The 15,000-nt window shown below is 46.3% G+C and overlaps 2 protein-coding genes across 2 annotated transcripts in view; both read left to right on the top strand.

Moving 5' to 3' along the window:
• crfb2 (cytokine receptor family member b2) overlaps positions 1-1,818 on the top strand; it is a 13,241-nt gene extending 11,423 nt beyond the window's left edge. Inside the window, exons 9-10 of the mRNA XM_042703164.1 lie at positions 780-920; positions 1,697-1,818. Of these exons, the coding sequence (XP_042559098.1) occupies positions 780-920; positions 1,697-1,818 (263 nt within the window). The remainder of the gene's footprint in view (positions 1-779; positions 921-1,696) is intronic.
• Positions 1,819-7,860: 6,042 nt separating this feature from the next.
• Positions 7,861-15,000, top strand: part of LOC105888507 (interleukin-10 receptor subunit beta-like) — a gene marked incomplete at its 3' end in the record, with an annotated part of 9,632 nt that continues 2,492 nt past the window's right edge. The window contains exons 1-5 of the mRNA XM_031579805.2: positions 7,861-8,326; positions 9,797-9,905; positions 12,464-12,639; positions 13,458-13,612; positions 14,326-14,470. Of these exons, the coding sequence (XP_031435665.1) occupies positions 8,272-8,326; positions 9,797-9,905; positions 12,464-12,639; positions 13,458-13,612; positions 14,326-14,470 (640 nt within the window). The remainder of the gene's footprint in view (positions 8,327-9,796; positions 9,906-12,463; positions 12,640-13,457; positions 13,613-14,325; positions 14,471-15,000) is intronic.

Raw genomic sequence — 15,000 nt, 5'->3', positions numbered from 1 at the left:
CACTCACACACACGGTAGGACAACACACACACACACACACAGTGCACTCACACACACGGTAAGACAACACACACACACACACACACACACACACTGCACTCACACACACGGTAGGACAAACACACACACACACACACACACACACACACACACAGTGCACTCACACACACGGTAGGACAACACACACAGGCAGTGCACTCACATTCACGGTAAGACAACACACACACACACACAAACACAGTGCACTCACACACACGGTAAGACAACACACACACACAGTGCACTCACACACACGGTAAGACAACACACACACACACACACACACACACACACACACACACAGTGCACTCACACACACGGTAAGACAACACACACACACACACACACACACAGTGCACTCACACACACGGTATGACAACACACACACACACACAGTGCACTCACACACACACACACAGTGCACTCACACACACGGTAAGACAACACACACACACACAGTGCACTCACACACACGATAAGACAACACACACACATGCAGTGCACTTCACACACATGGTAAGACAACACACACACACACACATGGTAAGACAACACACACACACACACACTGCTCTCACACACACACACACACTGCTCTCACACACGCGATAAGGCAACACACACACACACACACACTGCTCTCACAGACACGGTAAGACACACACACACACACACACACACACACACACTGCATCCCTGAAGTCTCCATCTGATCTTTGGGGTGTGTTTGTTCCCTGCAGGCCAGTGTCCTGTGTGGCATGTCCCTCTCGGTGTGTGTGCCGGTGTGTGTGTGTTGGTGCTGGCCACTCTCACACTCTTACTAAGGAAGAAGATGGGGAAGTCTCCTCCGAAATACCTCACACCATACAGCTTACAGGTGTGTGAGTGTGTGTGTGAGTGTGTGAGTGTGAGTGTGTGAGTTTGAGTGTGTGTGTGAGTGTGTGTTTGAGTATGTGAGTGCGTGAGTGTGTGTGTGTCTGTGTGTGAGTGTGAGTGTAAGTGCGTGAGCGTGTGTGTGTCTGTGAGAGTGAGAGTGAGAGTGTTGTGTGCGTGTGACGTGAGCCGTGTGCGTGTGTGAGTATGTGAGTGCGGTGAGCGTGTGTGTGTGTGTGTGTGTTGTGTGTGTGTGTGTGCGGTTGTGTGTGAGCATGAGCGTGTTGCGTGTGAGTGTGTGATGATATGTGAGCGTGTGTGTGATGTGTTGTTTGTAAACTCACACCAACCTCTTCTCCTAACCCTTAAATGGGAGTGTGTTAGCGTGTGTGTCTGTGTGTGTGTGTGTGTGTGTGTGTGTTGCTTGTAAACTCACCCAACCTCTTCTCCTAACCCTAATGCCTAGCCATGCTCTCTGCAGGAGTGTGTGTGAGTGTGTGAGTATGGGAGTGTGTGAGCGTGTATTGTGTGTGTGTGTGTGCATGTGAGTGTGTGTGTGTGTGTGTGTGTCTGTGTCTGTGTCTGTGTCTGTGTGTGAGTGATGTGAGTATGGGGTGTGTGAGCGTGTGTGTGTGTGTGTGTGGTTGTGTGTGTGTGAGTTGTGAGTGTGAGTGTGAGCGTGTGAGTAGGGAGTGTGTGGTGTGTGTTGTGTGTGTGTGTGTGCAGTGAGTGTGGTGAGCGTGTGTTGTTGTTTGTAACCCTAATGACTAGCCTCTCTCTGCAGGGTCCTCCTCTATCCCCATCTACACCTGCTGCACCTGGATCAGGAACACTGCTCTAGGGCTGCCCTGGAGACAGCAGTCCCTTGACAACAGAGGAAGGACTCTGGGTGTGGAGAAGAGATGAGGGGAGTGTGTGGAGAAGAGAGAAGGGGAGTGTGTGAGGACTCTGGGCGTGGAGAAGAGAGGAGCGGAGTGTGTGAGGACTCTGGGTGTGGAGAAGAGAGGAAGGGAGTGTGTGAGGACTCTGGGTGTGGAGAAGAGAGGAGGGGAGTGTGTGAGGACTCTGGGTGGTATTCCGGAGAGGACAACTCAGGCACCAGCATCTCCTCACAGCTCCACAAACACACACACACACACACACACTCACACTCACACTCACACTGCTGCCATGGCAACAGCACGCTAGGAACACAAGCCTGCCTGGTCTTCCAGAACAGTCAGGATGGAACCTACACTTAAGGGCTTTAGTTCTCCACTACCTGAGAACAGTGTTCTAGAGCAGTGGTGGGGGGGTCGCCAAAAGTTTTTTGGGGGTCGCGAAAATGATCTTGCTGCCCTGTGCATCAACATATTAGGCTTTGGACATTCTGTAAGTCTATCAGAAATGGTGGATAATGAAAACTAATATGTCTCAGCAAGCAGTCTCATATTCAAGATGAAACTGAATTTAGACCTATAATATTCTGTCAAAATGTGTGGGGGGTCGAGAGACTGGCAAATGGATTTTATGGGGTCCCGGACAAAAAGTTTGAGAACAGTGTTCTTGAGCAGGGTTCCCAACCCATGGGGCCGCGGCACGGAGCATCCATCCAGTGGGCCGCGAAAATGTCCAGGTTTTTTTTTTTTCACGACTTTTCCAACGAAGAACGGATTTTTAGTTGAGAACAATGTTAATTAGGGATGTCAAAATTAACGCGTTAATCTATGAGATTATTGTGGCCGAGATTAAATGCGATACAATATTTTAACGCAGTTAACGCAACATTGTTACTTCCGGTGTGCTTTGACCCCCTGACACGATGTCGCTACCCGATGGTAGTCCGCATGCACACTACCGATCAGTCGCCACTTTGCGACACTGTAGACAGCGGAATACAAATCGCTGGCTAAAGCTGATGGAAGTTCGCGAAAGACGTATATACTTTAAGAAATGTGGTCATTGTATACAGCTGTAAGTTCTTAACGTTTGTATAATAAAGAAGTTAAAGTTATACTGGTGGATATCCTCCTTTTGTTCTCCCTGTCAAGTTCTATTGGCAAGCACATCAATGCTTTATTTGTTTTACCTACTGCTATATTTTCTCACTCTTCATAATACAAGATATTGCTTTTACCCCTTCTCTGTCTCCACACTTTTTAATAATTGAATATTAACATAAATTATACCCCCATTATGCTTAAGACAACCCATATGTTGACGTTGAGCCTTCTGCCGTAAACCGTTTGTGTCTGAGCATGCGCGATGTGCGGGACTACCATCCGGTAGCGACACACGAAACCGCCGCGTGCCTGCAGTCAGTTAGATGGGAGAGACCGAGACGGCAGTGGAAGATGGAGAAAACTGAGGGATTGTTGGGCGGAAAGTTTCTGTTTAAGAGGCAAAATGACGGAACAATCGACAAAACTAAAGTTGTATGTAGCATTTGTCATCACCTTAATGCAAAGCACCCGACAGAAAGCAGTCCCAGTTAGAATGGTCGCCAACCCACACTCCCACGACTTCTCTAGGAAAATAACTAGACCCGTCCGTGAAAAGGTTACCAACGCTGTAGACAAAATTGAGACGTTTCTTAAGCGAAAGAATGACAGCACTGGTAATGTCATACTACCGAAAACTACTAAAATTCAGCGTAAATACAACCCTGATTATATTAGATTTGGTTTGTGAATGGAGGTGACGTCGTCGTTAAGCCCAGGGCGCAGTGTGTCGAGTGCGTTTAAAGCTGTCTAATGAGGCGCTCAAACCTTCAAATCTGAATCGACATTTGCGCGACATCCAGCACTCACATACAGAACCAGGTCCTGGAAAGGATGAAGGTAGCCCGTTCCTTTTAAAACAAGTTAGTGCCTGTATTAGTATTATGTTGATAATAGATTGCAGCCACAGATTTAAATCATTATTTCAATTATTTGAATCATTATATTGACCTATTTGAACATTATTGGAACCTATTTGTTTGCTTGTCTGAAGCATCACCTATTTTAATTAGGCCTAGCTGAGTGGTCTTGTTTGCATGTTTCATCACTTGTTTTGAGTGCATGCTAATCTTCTGGGTCTATTCTGGTTTTATTTACTTGCTTGTTTGCTGTGCACAAATAGGCCTAGGCCTACTGCAATTAAGTTCCTTTGTTCAAAAACTCTTTTGGATAAATCCCTTTTGCTAAAACTGCTCTGTGTGGTTTTATTGTTTTTTCTGGTGCACAATACAATTTTGATGCAATATCTAGAGTTAGATTTTCTTGTATTCATTTCCAGGCTTTCACCTGTAGGAGGTGCTGATGTTGCTTTTTGTGACACATAACAAGGCCCCCTCTGAGAGAGAGAGAGAGAGAGAGAGAGAGAGAGAGAGAGAGAGAGAGAGAGAGAGAGAGAGAGATCAATCGATCGATCAGCCCAGGCTCACTCACAGACTGCCGCAGATTAGAGAGAACACATCACACAAGGTTTATTTAGAAAGAAGTGAGTGTTCTCTGACCTCTGACCTCTGACCTCTGAGCACTCTGTCAGCAGGGATGACCATGTGGTGGGTCTCTGACGTCCGAGGTCATCAATGATGACAAAGATGACAATGTATCCTCTAGGAGCATAGTCTGGGGGTTGCCTTTTTTTCTCTCCCCTCTCCTCATGTTATGCTGCAATTTCTCCCTCATTCTTGCCACTCTGGCAGGGGTACTGCCAATGGAAACTAGCCTTTTGGCCATAATTGGGTGCATTTACATGTATGTACACTGTCCCTCTTGATCAAATAAACAAATTGAATTGAAAAAAAAATCTTACTAGGCTTTATGCAACGTAACGCATCAGCAAGGCAGAAAGTAAGGACTACTAGTTCTTTGTATCAGCACTTGCGTACACACACACACAGAAGGGGGTGGCTAAGGTTGCCCGGGCTGGGACAACTGCCCGTTTGCCCTCCTCGAGTCAAAGTGCCCCTCCGAGGAAAAAAATGAATAAAATGTAAATATAGTAATTTAATAGTAAGTTTAAACAGCTGCAGAATTTCATGTAGATTTAAAAAAATCGCCACCCGAAACATTTCCTAAAGTAGCCTTATTCACTTCCAATCGATAAGCCTATGGGCAACGAGAGTGGAAGTCAGTAGGGGGAGGGCAAAGTAACTGGTTCGGGCATGCCCCCTACTCTGTTTACTCTGCGGTACTGCATGCGACCGGCACCGGAGCCTGCATTTCATTGCCTCAAGAGACGGTCACGGTTGTCTTCTCCTGTGTCGATGAGCAACTGCTTTGACGTTGTCAGAAAAGGTGAGTTTTAAGTTGTAGAAATGTGTAACAAACAAACAATCATCATCAAGTTTTATGAAATTAATTAAAATCTTCATAAATCCAGGCTCAGTTTGCCACGTTTAGCCTAAATAATCAGACGGTTAGCTTGCCTACCAGACAACCAGCCCGTTATCACATGCACATTTTTTGGTAGGAAAACTAAGCTACATGTCTGCTGATGGTTAGTTTCTAACATTTTGTTTTAACAAGAAGAATAAATGATGGAAGTAATGCATCACATGAATTATTTCATTAAAAATGGTTAAATGTCTAAATCCTATCACTATTTTGGGTGTTGTTAAGTGTAGAGTGCGGAATGCCTAGGGAAAAGAGGAGAGAAGCAGCTTAAAGAGGCAGCCTAAAGAGGCAGCAAAGGGGAGCACATTTCTGCAGGGTTGGCCACAAAAAAGCAAACCAGCAGGTGAGAATGAGACATTGCATTGATAAAGATGACAATGTGTATGCTAATTTATTAATTTATTTATTAATAATTTTTTATCAGACTCATATTTTTAGCCTACTAATGGCAATTTATCATAATTACATTACATTTAAGATGAGGAGCAACCACAAGCCTCCAGACCAGAGGAAAATGTGGACCAGGAGACACATAGGACAGGTAGGCCTAAGTGCTGATCACCAAATATGAGATGAAAGGACCATGCTAGAAAGTACAGGGATAAAGAGCCACATGCTTAATAACTGTAATCTTAAAAAAAAAGTATAGGCTATTTTAGAAATCCTTTCAAAGATCTTGCCTGAGAAGAACACAAATACCATACCACTGCTTCTAGTGGGCCTTATAATAGTAATGATAATGGTAATAACAATAATATGTGATTGGACAGATCATGAGCCAAGCACATCAACTGCATCCAAAGAGCCAGAGCCAGAGCCAGATGAGAACAGAACAGACTTGGAAAACAGAGAAAGGAGAGACGACACAGAAAGTCAGGACAGGAGGCCAACAAGGGAGGAGATGGAGATGGAGAGTGGGGCTCAATCCATAAATACAGATTTCGATTTTTTTGTCAGAAAAGGTGAGTTTTAAGTTGTAGAAATGTATAATAAACAAACAATCATCATCAAGTTTTATGAAATTAATTCAAATCTTCATAAATCCAGGCTTTGCCAAGTTTAGCCTAAATAATCAGACGGTTATCTTGCCTACCAGACAACCAGCCCGAGATTGGGTAATCCCACAGATCCAGCTCACGTACAGAGCAGCAATCTCAAATACAATCAAAATATTCAAGGAACACGATTCTCACATTATATTTCACACACACACACACACACACACACACACACACACACACACACACACACACACACACACACACACACACACACACACACACTGTTCAAACTCACGATGTAGCTATCTCTACCAAATGATGGCTCGACGACTGATGTTATAAAACTGTTGCGTTTATTAAACTGTATGAAACACATTACCTTTAACACTGTAAGAGCTTGTCATCTCTTTTAGAGTAGAGTAGCGAACCTTAAACCGTCAAGAGTACTAACTCACAGTGACTTTTCAGCGGGCCAACCTATACAACACCTCTAAACATCCAGGTCACAGGTCACATTAACAAAATAAAAGTCTTTCGTTTTAACAAAATACAATTCTTAGTATCTAATATTAAAGGTCCTTTGTACCACATTTGACATACAAAATATTAAATATTTTATATTACATATTCCCCACACTGTTCAAACTCATTCAAACCTATGGCACCCTAACCCGTCTCCACGGCAACGGTAGAACGTTCCTTCTCTGAGCTGGGGGAAGGAACAACCCAGGCTTACTCATAGATGAACTTTTCATACATACATACACACGTACATACTACACACAGATATGCATTCACTCCCCCCACCCCCCATCCCCCATCCCACGCCTTCGCCGCTTCATACCCCCAGTGTGACAGGACGGAGTCTGTGACTGGCGCTGCAATTGGCACTGATATCCAGCTGGCTGCTTGTCTCTATTGGTTTACCTTCTTCCCCCCACTGGCTGGGCTTAGATCACCCAGTCTTTGGCTTACCTCCATCCCCCCCCCCCTTCTCCTTTGAGTTTTTAATACATTTGGAGCAACATATCAGTGACTTGGCAGAATATTGTGTTCAATTAGGTTCGAGTTATGTTGTCCAACACAACGTATTGTTCTTCTTCAACTCTTGTTCTTCTTTGTTATCATGAGTAGGCAGGCTAATCTCTTGTTTTAATCCAAGTCTATAGAGCATAGACAGTAAGACAGTTCTAAGTTAGGGGACTGAGTGCTGAATTGCTGTATTTGAGTGTTTTATGTATTTATATTAATAAACATCCGGTTGTTGTCAGTTCTCCAGACAGTCCGTGTGATTTTTGATTTTGTTTGCCGGGGTGTGTGTGTGTGTGTGTGTGTTTTTCTGCGTGTGACTCACTGTGTGTGTGTGTGTATGCGTGTGTGCGAGTTCATGCCCGAGGCAGCACTATAGGTCCAGCTTGGAGGTTGAGACATCGTGAGAGACTTCCTCTTTTCGCGGTGGCCTGTGTACGTGTCCGCCAGTGTGTAGATATTTCATAACAGCACGCCGAAACTCCACGGAACCGCCAGTGCATGTTTCTCAGCAATCCGCACCCTTAAAACTGAGGAACTGAAAACGGCAGCGTTAGGGCCGCCGCATCACAGCTCGGAAGAAGAGCCCTGTGTTGTGCTCGAAGAGTGATCTGTTAAGTTCCGGAAGTCGCGCTGGTTTGCGGGCTGGTTAACGCCCCTTTCGCCCAGTCACAGCGTTTGGCACCTTAGCCGCAGAATGGTCGGGGGAGGTTTTCTGTGGTTTGTTTGGTAGTGACGGAGATTTAAATATTTTAGGCTGTAGGATTTTTACAATATTTCCAACGATTCCCGACTCGAGCTTTGAGCTGTAGCCTACGTTTTATTTTTAATTTGAAATCCTTTCTTTCCTTTGCGCGGTTTCCGTACTTTTCCCGTCAGGAGTAGCCTGTCGGGAATTGCGTGAGCATCGAAAGCGAAACTATCGTTAAGTTGAACATGGAGTTGAATAGTTCTTGGTCGCCGCGATGAAAATAATCGGATTTTGTATCTTCTACGCGGCTTCTACAGTCCTCTGTCGAGGTAAGACCGACTCTGCTGAAATGTAACAAATGTAGTTCTCTGACTAACGTCTACCGTCTTTTTACCGAGTGGAGACCTCTCCCCCCCGTAGCCTACCGGGCTAACGTAACCGGGGCACTCAATTCTGCTAGCCAGCTAGCTGTGGTTTCGATCAAAATGTTTCGTTCACATTGGTCCTGGTAGGCTGGCTGACTCCGAATCAAACAATTCACAGCACAGGGTTTGGGAAATGTGTTTTGCTTCAACGTTGACGTTTCTCGTCACTAACATGGTGAGCTCGAAAGGCTTCCTTCCCAGACTAACGCTAACTTTGCCACAGTTGAGAGAGTGCACTACAGCCGGGACTACACTGGACAGGGGCCGAGGGCGAAGGCCTTTGGTGTGCCGGCGCCTCTTTTTTTAAGTTAATTCAGAATGTTCTGTAGATGTAAATAATCTATACTGTAAAATGGGGTAATCGCAAAATGTCTTGTCTTTGGGGAAGTTATTGCGTAGTAAGCTGACCGCAGTATCGCGAGAGATCCTCAATGGAGAATGCTGGAGAAGATTGACAGTCCAGTCATGTCCGTGTGAAACAAACACAGCCGAGTTAAAGAGTTCAGTGTGTGTGTGATAGTCCAGTCATATCCATGTGAAACAAACACAGCCGAGTTAAAGAGTTCAGTGTGTGTGTGTGTGTGTGTGTGTGTGTGATAGTCCAGTCATATCCGTGTGAAACAAACACAGCCGAGTTAAAGAGTTCAGTGTGTGTGTGTGTGATAGTCCAGTCATATCCGTGTGAAACAAACACAGCCGAGTTAAAGAGTTCTGTGTGTGTGTGTGTGTGTGTGTGTGAGTGTGAGACAGTCCAGTCATATCCGTGTGAAACAAGCACAGCCGAGTTAAAGAGTTCTGTGTGTGTGTGTGTGTGTGTGCGTGTGACAGTCCAGTCATATCCGTGTGAAACAAGCACAGCCGAGTTAAAGAGTTCTGTGTGTGTGTGTGTGAGACAGTCCAGTCATATCCATGTGAAACAAGCACAGCTGAGTTAAAGAGTTCAGTGTGTGTATGTGTGTGTGTGTGTGACAGTCCAGTCATATCCATGTGAAACAAGCACAGCCGAGTTAAAGAGTTCAGTCGCATTCATATGCAATGTGTGTGTGTGTGTGTGAGAGAAAGAGAGGGCGAGAGAGTGAGTTGCTGTGATGATGATGATGATGATGATGTTGTTTTGTGCCCCCTCTCCCCAGCCTGGTAAGGTGTGTGTGTGTGTGTGTGTGTGTGTGTGTGTGTGTGTGTGTGTGTGTGTGTGTGTGTGTGTGTGAGAGAGAGAGAAAGGGAGAGGAAGAGAGTTGCTCTGATGATGATGATGATGATGATGATGTTGTATGCCCCCTGTCAATCCTCACAATGTGACGTTGTTTTTGTTTTTGTTGTTGTTCTTGTTGTTGTTGTTGTTGATGATGATGATGATGTTGTGTGTCTCCCCAGCCTGGCAGCCTCCTCACAATGTGAGACTGTCGCGAAATGAAGCTGTTCTGCGGTGGGACACACACGCCTCTCACACACACACCGCCACCTACACCGTACAGTACCGCATGTAAGTACACACACACACACACACACACACACACACACACACTGCCACCTACACCGTACAGTACCGCATGTCAGTACACACACACACACACACACACACACACCATACAGTACCGCACCGCATGAGAGTACACACACACACACACACACACACACACACACACACACCGACACCGTACAGTACCGCACCGCATGTGAGAACACACACAAACACACACACACACTGCCACCTACACCGTACAGTACCGCATGTGAGTACACACACACACACACACACCATACAGTACCGCACCGCATGTGAGAACACACACACACACACACACACACTGCCACCTACACCGTACAGTACCGCATGTGAGTACACACACACACACACACACACACACACACACACACACACACACACACCATACAGTACCGCACCGCATGAGAGTACACACACACACACACACACACACCGACACCGTACAGTACCGCACTGCATGTAAGCCCACACACACACACACTCACACACACACACCGTACAGTACCGCATGTGAGTGCACGCACACACACACACATACACACACACACACACACTGCCACCTACACTGTACAGTACCGCATGAGAGTACACACACACACACACACCATACAGTACCGCACCGCATGTAAGTACACACACACACACACACACACACACACACACTGCCACCTACACCGTACAGTACCGCATGTGAGTACAAACACACACACACACACACACACACACACCATACAGTACCGCACCGCATGAGAGTACACACACACACACACACACACACACACTGCCACCTACACTGTACAGTACCGCATGTGAGTACACACACACACACACAAACACACACACACACACACACACACGTAAAAATATATTTCTTTATTTCCGTAGGCCTACATTCGTGCGTGTGGGTGTGCCTGCGAGCATTTGCGCTGATAAAAATTGATATTACTATTAATTTGTATACTTATACTATTGCATTGCAAGCTTGCTCTCGTGTGTGTGTGTGTGTGTGTGTGTGCCATGCGTATTGGTCGTCTGGACACACCTTTAATACTGCAAAAACATGCTGATTTTCAATCATGCTCATCCACATTTTTGATAGCTTAAATATAACAACTACTCTTACCAGTAGCAGTTAATCAAAACCATACAATTTTTAATGTTTTTTATAAAGAGATACAACTTATATTGAGCAGAATTGAGTTCAGCCTATTGGTCCGGCCCTCCACAACAGTCCCACTATCTCATGTGGCCCCTTGGGGAAATGAATTGCCCACCCCTGATCTACACCGTACATTACCGCATTAGAGTACACACACTCACACACACACACACACACACACACCTCCACCTACACCGTACAGTACCGCATGTGAGTACACACACACACACACACTCACACTCACACACACACTGCCACCTACACCGTATATTACCGCATTAGAGTACACACACTCACACACACACACACACACACACACACACACACACACACACCTCCACCTACACCATACAGTACCGCATGCGAGTGCACACACACTCACACAAACACACAAACTCACACACAGACACACACACACACACACACACACACACACCATCATCCCGTAATCTCAGAGACAATAGGGGACAGAGGAATAATCTTCCTGCCTCCATCCGAGAGGCAGACACCCTTTCATCTTGTGTGTGTGTGTGTGTGTGTGTGTGTGTGTGTGTGTGTGTGTGTGTGTGTGTGTGTGTGTGTGTACACCCTTTCATCTTTAAATTCAAACTAAAAACATTCCTCTTCATGTTTGGTGTTTAGCAGCTGTGGGCTAAAGACATTCCTCGTCGTGTTCTGGTGATTATTTACCCGAAATGTAAATAATTGCCACCATCAACATCATTTCTATCTCTCCCTCTCTGCTTGCACATCCCCCCCCACACCCCACTAGGTGTCTTCCTGATTGACAGGGAGTTTGTTCTTGCCCCTGTCACCTTTTTGTTTGCCTTAAGGGCGGGTTCAGGCAGTGGGCTCTGTCAAGCGCGCGTGTGTGTGTGTGTGTGTGTGTGTGTGTGTGTGTGTGTGTGTGTGTGTGTGGTGTGTGTGTGTGTGTGAGTGTGTGTTTGCCTTAAGGGCGGGTTCAGGCAGTGGGCTCTGTCAAGCGTGTGTGTGTGTGTGTGTGTGTGTGTGTGTGTGTGTGTGTGTGTGTGTGTGTGTGTGTGTGCCTTAAGGCGGGTTCAGGCACTGGGCTCTGTAAAGCGCCTTGAGAGTTGATTCATTTGGTGATAAAATTGAATTGAATCTTTCACAAAACATTAACATCATAAAAAAACTTCCACTCACTCAGTTGTGTGTGTGTGTGTGTGTGTGTGTGTGTGTTTGTCTTAAGGCGGGTTCAGGCACTGGGCTCTGTAAAGCGCCTTGAGAGTTGATTCATTTGGTGATAAAATTGAATTGAATCTTTCACAAAACATTAACATCATAAAAAAACTTCCACTCACTCAGTTGTGTGTGTGTGTGTGTGTGTGTGTGTGTGTGTGTGTTGTCTGTGCAGTGGCGAGGACGGACTGTGGACAAACATGTCAGGCTGTGTGAACACATTGGAGAAGCAGTGTGACTTCAGCGTCATGGCAACGGGACTGTACGGAGCAACACTGCGAGTGCGGGCTGAACAAGACAATATCACGTCACCATGGGAACCGTGCTACCAGAAAGTGAAATGTGTTCACAGTAAGACCAGATCATTAGAAGAGAGAGAGAGAGAGAGAGTGTGTGTGTGTGTGTGTGTGTGTGTGTGTGTGTGTGTGTGTGTGTGTGTGTGTGTGTGTGTGTGTGTGTGTGTGTGTGTGTGTGTGTGTGTGTGTGTGTGTGTGTGTAGAGGAAAAGAGGTTGTTTGTGTGTGTTTCAGAGAGTTCCACTTTTGTCAGGTTGGATGTTTTTTCATCATCTCTCCATTCTCTTCTCCTCCATTTTTATTTTTCCTCATGTTCTCTGTCTCCCGTCGATCCCTCCTCGCCACTCTTCCTCCCTCTCCCCTCTCTTCCTCCCTCTCCCCTCTCTCTTCCTCCGTCTCTCCTCTCTCTCTTCCTCCGTCTCTCTCTCCCTCTTCCTCCCTCTCTTCTCTATCTTCCTCTCTCTCCTCTCTCTTCCTCTTCCTCCGTCTCTCTCTCCTCTCTCTCTTCCTCCGTCTCTCCTCTCTCTCTTCCTCCGTCTCTCTCTCCCTCTTCCTCCCTCTCTTCTCTATCTTCCTCTCTCTCCTCTCTCTTCCTCTTCCTCCGTCTCTCTCTCCTCTCTCTCTTCCTCCATCTCTCCTCTCTCTCTTTCTCTGATTCTCTCTCTCCTTTCTCTCTCTTCATCTCTCCTCTCTCTTCCTCTGTCTCTCTCTCTCCATTCCGCTCTCTTCCGCTGTATCTCTCTCCTCTCTCTCTTCCTCTTTCTCCTCCCTCTTCCTCCATCTCTCTCTCTTCCTCTCTTCCTCTCTCCTCTCTCTTCCTCTGTCTCCCCTCTCTTCCTCTCTTCCCTCTCTTCCTCCTCTCTCCCCCCTCCAGCTCGTTCCTGTGCTCCTAAGGTGGATGTCAATGCGTCTCCTGGATATCTGAGTGTCCAGATGGACTTCAACCGGAGTGACCACAGCCTGCAGAATGAATACGGAGGACACCTGAGTTACACACTCCTCTATGGGAGAGAGGGAGAGGAGATGAAGGTAACATATATATACACACACACACACACACACACACACACACACACACACACACACACACACACACAGAGCCTCCAGAATGAATACGGAGGACGGCTGAGTTATAAACTCCTCTATGGGAGAGAGGGAGAGGAGATGAAGGTAACACACACACACACACACACACACACACACACACACACACACACTTCCGTAATCCATCCTTCCTTTCTTTTCATTAGTGTTATGTTTGTGTTATTTGCCCATGCATGTTGACTGTTCTACGAGCCTGTCGTGTGTGTGTGTGTGTGTGTGTGTGTCTGGCTGTGTGTGTGTGTTCTCTAAGCCCGTGCATGTTGACTGTTCTACGAGCCTGTCGTGTGTGTGTGTGTGTGTGTGTGTGTCTGGCTGTGTGTGTTCTCTAAGCCTGTGCATGTTGACTGTTCTACGAGCCTGATGTCGTGTGTGTGTGTGTGTGTGTCTGGCTGTGTGTGTTCTCTAAGCCCGTGCATGTTGACTGTTCTACGAGCCTGTCGTGTGTGTGTGTGTGTGTGTCTGGCTGTGTGTGTTCTCTAAGCCTGTGCATGTTGACTGTTCTACGAGCCTGATGTCGTGTGTGTGTGTGTGTGTGTCTGGCTGTGTGTGTTCTCTAAGCCTGTGCATGTTGACTGTTCTACGAGCCTGATGTCGTGTGTGTGTGTGCTTTAACACATGTTGTTCTTGTGTTCCACCAGGTGTTCTGTGTGGGCTGTGGGCCTGCGGTACGTGTGGAACCTTTGCCCGTAGGAGAACGGGTCTGTGTGCAGGTGCAGTACCGGCTCTACTCCAAACGTCACGGAACCGCCAGCGATCCTGAGTGCCGGCTCATCCCACAGTCAGGTTAGTGTCAGACACACACACACACACACACACACACACACAGACACACACACCACAGGCTCGTAAAACAGTCAACACACACACACACACACACACACACACACACAGAGACACATACACACACACACACCAACACACATAGAGACACACACACACACCCCACAGGCTCGTAGAACAGTCAACACACACACACACACACACACACAAACACACAGGATTCATCTATTTACCACAGCTAGGTTGGATTTCCTATTGTGACGGATTCACAATATTCACATGTTCCGTGTCTGAGATGCTTTTAGTACCGTTACCGTAGTGATGTAAATAAAGCTAAACTAGAGTTAACCACTGGGCTTTGGCCATAGCAACCATCCATTTAGAACTAACGACTGGGCTTTGGCCATAGCAACCATCCATTTAGAACTAACGACTGGGCTTTGGCCATAGCAACCATCCATTTAGAACTAACAACTTGGCTTTGGCCATAGCAACCATCCATTTAGAACTAACAACTGGGCTTTGGCCATAGC

This window comes from Clupea harengus, chromosome 2, assembly GCF_900700415.2.
Source record: "Clupea harengus chromosome 2, Ch_v2.0.2, whole genome shotgun sequence".
Lineage (NCBI taxonomy): Eukaryota > Metazoa > Chordata > Actinopteri > Clupeiformes > Clupeidae > Clupea > Clupea harengus.
The sequence above is the reverse complement of the archived record's forward strand: the minus strand, read 5'-3'. Positions and strand labels throughout refer to the sequence as shown.